At 38.5% G+C, this 7,311-nt stretch overlaps 1 protein-coding gene across 1 annotated transcript in view; it reads right to left on the reverse strand.

Moving 5' to 3' along the window:
* Nucleotides 1–7,311, reverse strand: part of LOC102210360 (collagen alpha-1(XXVIII) chain-like) — a 46,425-nt gene that overhangs the window by 33,940 nt on the left and 5,174 nt on the right. The window contains exons 4-11 of the mRNA XM_005744284.1: nucleotides 5,719–5,772; nucleotides 5,583–5,627; nucleotides 5,367–5,393; nucleotides 4,969–5,013; nucleotides 4,811–4,855; nucleotides 4,418–4,471; nucleotides 886–954; nucleotides 716–784 (exon numbers count right to left, since the gene is read on the reverse strand). Coding sequence (XP_005744341.1) covers nucleotides 716–784; nucleotides 886–954; nucleotides 4,418–4,471; nucleotides 4,811–4,855; nucleotides 4,969–5,013; nucleotides 5,367–5,393; nucleotides 5,583–5,627; nucleotides 5,719–5,772 — 408 coding nt within the window. The remainder of the gene's footprint in view (nucleotides 1–715; nucleotides 785–885; nucleotides 955–4,417; nucleotides 4,472–4,810; nucleotides 4,856–4,968; nucleotides 5,014–5,366; nucleotides 5,394–5,582; nucleotides 5,628–5,718; nucleotides 5,773–7,311) is intronic.

The following is a 7,311-nucleotide window of genomic DNA, read 5'->3' on the forward strand; positions in this document are numbered from 1 at the left end:
AAAATGGTCAACGTATTGCACAAAAGATAGATTATTCCCTCAGCAATTATTGTTCTAAAGTTGCAATGCTTATGCAGGGTACAAAACATTGCAAGGGAAAAAGAGAGGCATATCCCAGCTGTCAAGCACTTTGTTTTGAGTTTTAGTCACACTGATCTCAATGGTACAATTAATGTAAGTTAGATTGTCTCTCCAGGTAAAATATGTCTCTGCATGGCTGTCCATATTTTCTTCTGTCGCTTCTTTACATGTCAAATGATTCTATCATTCACATTTATACAGAAATAGATCACTTTTTAAACTATTTAATACACTGCTGAAGCTGTATGTGTCTAAGAGGTATTTTTCTTCCTAAACATGCTCATAATGGTCTTTATTTAATGTCCACTGGACAAATCTTCACACCTTTCAAGGTTTACTCTTGTTTCTGCCTCCTTTGCCTTGTCCAAAAACAGCGCTTTTCCAGTTTAGCAAGCTAGTTGCCATAGTTACTCAGGTTGTTTCACCATTCACTATTTCAGCTGCTTGGAAGAAGGTACCAAGAGCAAAAAATGCTATCTTCTCGCATTTTATTTATTTATTTATGTATGTATCCAGAAGTTTAAGTACCCCCATCATTACTCCATACCCATTACATTGTACATTTGGCATTTTGACATTACATTGCCATCATCTACAATGCTAATGTGAAGTGTGAGTTGCTAGTTTATCTCACCGGTGGTCCAGGCTCACCAATTCCTAGAGGACCTGGAGGCCCTGGTTGCCCCTGGAAACCAATATCACCCTGCAAGAAAGTGACAGGAGTGCTCATACAGGGTGAGAGTCAAGTGGATTATTATGCCTTTGTAACTTAATTTTCCAAAAGAATAGGGTAGCAGACTTTACCTTGGGTCCCGGAAGGCCAATCCCTTGTTCCCCTTGGATTCCAGGTGGCCCAGGAAGTCCCCTTTCCCCCTATAAAAAGACAAGCAGGGACAGACTTGTGGATACAAAGGCGCATAAACAGTTGCACGTACAGTTGTAAACAACAGCAAAAAAAATCCGAAATGACTGACTTTCTTTCCCACACCCACATAAACATACATGTTCTGCTTCCTCTCCTTCTCAGCTGTTTTTAAAGGGGATTTAGTACTACGGGGTTCCTTCATTCCTTTAGCTTTATTGTTAAAGAATGCAATTATTCACGCAGAGGTCATAAATCACAGCTTTGCTGTGCAACAGGAGGGCGAGCAAAAGGCGTGAAGAGGCTGTAGAAATGTTAGCAGGCGCATACCAGTAGATTTTTTTTCTTCTGTTGCCCTTTCAAGCAAGTTGGGACAATGTTTAATGCCAGACATTAGTCTGCCATTCAGGTGATATAGGATGACAGCCAGATTATCAACATGAACATTCTTCCAAAATAATTAAGGAGGGAACACTTGGTGGGGGAGTGTGTGCTTATGGCAGAATTGGCAGGTATAACACGGGACTGGGGGCTTAAAAAGTGGAAACAGACAAATAAGCTGACAAGGTAATAACAGATGAGCTACTTCAGAGGGCTTTCCAATGTTCCAGCAGGGACGGATCATAACTCACAATAAAAGCGTTCAAATGTATAGTCATTGAATCAGTGTTATCAGTTAGTAGAGCTACTTGACATTTGTGATGTTATTTATGCCGGCGCTGGATGAAGTTAATCAAATTGCATTTTAAATGTCAATGTTGTGCGTGTGATATTTTGCATCTGACGATCAAACACTTTATTTATGTCACATTCTTCCATAGGCAGCAAAGCGTTTCATGTTTCACCACTACTACTCCACAGGTACCAGAATTATTGGAGGCTCCTTTGATACGGCTATGTAAGACTTAACCCAAAGCAGACTTCAAAGGACTTTATGTGTCCAGCTTAAAAAAAAAGTGTATCCTTTAGATATACATCTGGTTTTTAAGATTTTGGGTCACCTTTGATGAATGATTTTGGGCTGGACAAGGGGAAAGGCCAGTCTCTGGTTCAGAGAGAATTCCATCACATATAAAGCAATGTCTGATTTATGTCTCCTTTAGTTCACTTTTGTACTCTCGGAACAAGTTCTAAAGACATGTAGTGCAGCCTTGTTGAAAATCAAATGAACTTCTAGCCCTTCCACAGGGGCCACAGTGGAAGGTGGAGTGAAAAGGCTGCCACAATCAGATGCATCTATCTTAAATGTAAAAAATGCTTTATTCTCTACACAACAATCAAACAAAAGTAGGGACTGGCTTGATTGCTCAAAAATAAAGTTCCTCTAAAGCCACTTAAGGTGGCTCTGAAAGTGAGTGAGTCCTGATAGACTCACCAGTTAAAATGTCCAACGTTACAACATTAAAAACCTCATTTAGAATCCATCCATTCGCTTCTGCTTATCCTTCTCAGGGTCCCTGGAGCCTTTCCCAGCTGTCATAGGGCAAGAGGCAGGGTACACCCTGGACAGGTCACCAGTCTGTCACAGAGAGCCATTTAGAACTACAAGTAATTTAGATTTTTCAATTAACCTATCCCCACAAACTACATGTCTTTGGACTGTGGGAGGAAGCCAGTGTACTCACGCAAACACAGGAAGAACATGCAAACTCCACACAGAAAGACTGATAGTGGATTGAACTCAGGACCTTTTTGCTGTGAGGCAACAGTGCTAACCACCGGGCCACCGTGCTGCCCCTTATTTTGAGTATGGCACAAAAACTATTTTGGCTTCAACTGTACTACTGCTTTAATTAAGTATTTGGATACAGGCTTAAAATGATATTGTAGGTGTATCTATGGTTGCTTTAATTGACAGGTACACCTGCATGGGTAGTATAGGTTTACCTACACAGGTGACTTAAGCTTCAACTCAACCAGTGATGCTGGTGCTTTTTGGAGAATTTTTACTCTCATCAGTGTTTTCATTGGGACATCTAACGATTTTATTTCATTTCTTTTTCTTAAGTAATTTCCCCATTTTTTTAACATAACTTTTAATTTCCCTGTGCCATGTTTTTCAAACATTTGTTTTGTGCTCTTACTTATAAACTGTTTTTCTTTTAGTCAATTTTCTGTCTTCACATTAATTATTACCTTCTGGCTAAACCTGTCAGTTACTGGTTAACTTATTGGACACCTGGAAGAGTAAGAAAATCAACACATTTTTTGTGTGTAACAAGAAAAAAAATTTTTTTTAAAGAAAAGCAATAAATAAAACACATTAAACCTTTATTTCACATGAATTGTGTGACTTTAAATCCAGCCACCTTAAAATGACTTAAATCTACTGTATCCATTTGGAGATGTATTAATCAAAGTGGGGTTGCATCAACACTAACCAGATACTTACTCTGAATAGCCAATCACCTGAAAAACAAGTTAATACATTGAATGTAGGCTGGACTATCAGAATATCCTAACAATTCATTGAAAAGCCCTCAGTTGAACCTAAATGCTGCAGTAAGAGTACTTACAGGGACAAGAAAGCGAGAGCCTATTTCTCCCATATTGGTTTCCCTTCATTGGCTCCCCGTTAAGTCTAGCATCTCTTCTGTGGGCCAAACTCCCACGAGACAGCCTGTTTACCTTTAGAATAAGGCTTAAAATTTTCCTTTGTAATCAAGCTTAGTTAGGGCTGGATAAGGTGAGGTAAATGGTAAATGGACTGATTCTTACATAGCGCTTTTCTACTCTTTCTGAGAACTCAAAGCATTTTATACAACTTACCCACCCATTCAAACTTCTTCATTCAAGTACTCTCATCTACGCTTTTGATAAAGCTTATAGTCAGGGCTGGATCAGATCACACTGAATCCTCCTTTACTTACGGTGCAATAGTCCTAGACTGCTGGAGGCTTTCTCTGATGCAATGATTGTTTCCCCTTTACTCACCTCTTTTAACCCTCTATATGTTGATAAACCACTTTGTATTTAATAATTAGTCATTATTAAAGTCTGGCTCTCTTCAACAATATGTCTTTTGTCCTGCCCCCTTCTCCCCACTTCCAGCTGGACACGGCAGATGGCTCCCCTTCCCTGAGCCTGGCTCTGCCGGAGGTTTCTTCCTGTTAAAAGGGAGTTTTTCCTTCCCACTTTTGCCAAAGGATTGCTCATAGGGGTAGTTTCCTCAGTATTATTGTAGGGTCTTTACTTTACAATATAAAGCACTTTGCATAAATGTTGTTGAGATTTGGTGAAATATAAATAAAATAAAATAAAATTGTTTAAAACTGATGATGTTGGCAAAAAATTGCAAATAATATTGCAAACAGGTAGTGGGTAAAAAAGATGAAAAGAAAGTAAAAGCAAACAAATCTCTACCCATTATGTGAACCGAGGCTAAACTACACTACATACTATCAGTATTTTAGATGGAAGCTTCACACATGTCAACCACTGCAATTGGCTTCACTGAGACAGAGGAGTACTTACTTTTTTGCCCATCACACCTTCAGGTCCAGTATCACCAGGTGGGCCGGATAAGCCCTAAAAGTTAAATGAGTGTGTGAGTGACACACTTATATATAAGTAAGTAGTAGACAGAAGTAGTACATTAAGTTAATGTAAATTAATTATGGATAACATAGACCGACATCTTTGAAATAAAAATACTGTCCTGATGTCCTACTGACCTGAACAACAACATGCTAAGGCTGTATGGATAGGCTACACCTGTTGATGTGTACCTGCCACTAACAGTCACTATTTAAAAAATATCATACAATTTAATGATACAAATTTGTCCTCTTTTTTATCATTCTTAAGTGCATTGTGGGATGTTTTGACAGGTGATTTGATACCAAGAGAAATAAAATTTAAATTTACTTGAAGTCCACGATTTCCTCTTGGTCCAACTGGTCCTTCAGGACCCTGTAATAAATGACATTTGTTAAGCTTCATATTCACAAGCAGTGCTTTAGCAACTTTGTAATATTTGAACACATATATAAGATTTGTTTCACAACATTCAAATTGCAACATACTCTGTCTCCCTTAATTCCAGGTGTGCCACACTCCCCCCTCTCTCCCTGTGATAGAATAAAAAGTGTTAGGTGAGTTCTTTAGTATAGCATCATTATGCATAATTTAGGACTTGTATCCCATGGTTTTTCTGTGACACATTTATGACACAGAGTGTAATGCCCAAGGATAACTTTATCATTGTACAATGGGAAATATGTAAACACAAGATTGGAATCAAAGATAGTTGAACAAAGTTGTAAAACTGAAACAAAACTGAACTGCATCACATTTCCAGTATTACTGTATTATATCATGTACGGAGGATATAATCCTGTAGTTTCCCACAAGCATGGGGAAGTTTGCGTAACCATGAAGACAGAGAGAGAGACATAAAGAGAGACTAGAATCTATACATTACCTTCTCCCCTTTGTATCCTGGTTTTCCCTGTGTGTACAAAACATCACGTCAGGAGGATAAAGACAAAGAGAAAAGCGCTGGAATACAGTTAACAAAAAAATACTTCATTCTTCTCATTCTACAATAATGATTTATGGAAGAGCGATGTTAAGGCTTTCACACTGAATTTGTCAGTCTTGACTTAGCCTTGACCTTACCAACTTGATTTAAGCTCACCTCTGCTCCAATTCGACCTGGAAGTCCACCGAGCCCAATCTCACCCTGTGAAAAAGGGAATTTTAGTTTAAAAAGGAAAGGCAGGCCACGTTGTTTGCATGTGCTTTAACTGTGTGAAATAAATACAAGTCTGCACCTTTTGTCCTTTTGGGCCAGGGCTTCCATCCTCTCCAGGACGACCCTTCTTGCCCTGTAGAGAAAAACATTGTAGCAAGGTTAAAGATACATAATCATCGACAGAGTAACATTTCTGTTTGTTAATACTTTGTATAAAATAAATATATTAAATCTTATTTAATTAACTTTATTCCCAGTACAGATAGTGAATAACTGTATTTTACTGTAACTACCTAGCAATACACCTTTAAGTCTGGCCCATGCCATCTCTTGCAGGAGACCCTTCAGCATGTTGAACAGCTGTCAGTGGAAGCGAAGGCCAATAAAATAGCCTTCCTTCTTCCTATTGCTGTGCTGCAATGCACAGTATAACAGCTCTTTTTGTTTAACAGAAACATGTTTCCAGTTCATCACAGCCGCTGAGTCTGGGAGCAGATGAGACAAAAGAGATGTGGTCTGCATGCGAGTGTAAGTCCGTAGACGAACAACCGTCTGGTTGTTTTTGCTGTTTTTGTGTTGTGAACTATGCATGCTCTTACATTGTAAGTATACGCCTTCTTGTGTGTGTCTGTCTTCATACAGTGTTTCCGTCAGTGTGTGCAGATAGACACAGCTTTGGTTTTGGAGCATTAGGTTTGAGAGGGTAATTACGCTGTTCTCATCCTGTGAAAATACATCAAAGCAAAACTGCAGTGTCTAATTGAAGCTGACCTTCTCGCCGCAATAAAAGATATCCTCTTGTCACGACATGGCTTTGGCAGGCAAAGGAGGTCTTTCATTGTAACATTGTATCTGCTGAGATGTGTCCTCACACAATCCGAAGTTCACGGGTTGCTTTAACAGACGTGATTCAGCAGATTTCTCATGTACATTTAGATCATTTCTGAAAAAAATCGCTAGAGGAATGTACTCTAACTGCTTCAGGGTTGTTTAAAACCATAAGATTTACTAAACTCCCTCCAAAAATATGCAAGTAGTCTTTTGGCATAGACACTGAGTTGTTATCTGTGCTGTGCTTGTTATCAAGCAAGCCAGTTTTGGCGTCACTGTCTTTTCAGCACAGTAGAAAAGTATGGATTATGACCGTAAAATAAATGATAACAATTGAAAATTGATAAATGAATTATTAAATATAATTTCATAACTTTATACTACAGAAATTCTTACATAGTGGCGTTTTTTAAATGTCATTCTAATTTATTATTTTTTGATCTGGAAAAGCAGAAAATACAATTTTCTAATGACTAAAGCTAAAAATGTAACTGAAGAAGGGCTGTTTAGCAGTGTACTCGAGCTGTTTAACTTCTTCTAAATTGTATTTCTCTGAGGAAGATATTTAGAATTCAAATGCTGCAGTTATTTGCTTCTGTTAAACAGAGCTCTATAGTGAGTGACAACCCCAACCCTGGTATGTTTGGAGGCTTTCGGTGGGTGAGGCTCAAAACTTAGAACACTGTACCAACTGTCTAGTAGCCTCTAGCCTCTGGGGCTTTTCTGTTGCCAGCGATACTGGTACATTACAAAAAGTAAATAATGAAGAGGACCAACTCCAAATTCTTTAACTTCATCTAAAATCATCAGGTAAACAGTTGAAACGTGGACATATTTGAGT

The sequence above is a fragment of the Pundamilia nyererei genome, unplaced genomic scaffold (genome assembly GCF_000239375.1).
Source record: "Pundamilia nyererei isolate P.nyererei 1_Seehausen unplaced genomic scaffold, PunNye1.0 scaffold00141, whole genome shotgun sequence".
NCBI lineage: Eukaryota > Metazoa > Chordata > Actinopteri > Cichliformes > Cichlidae > Pundamilia > Pundamilia nyererei.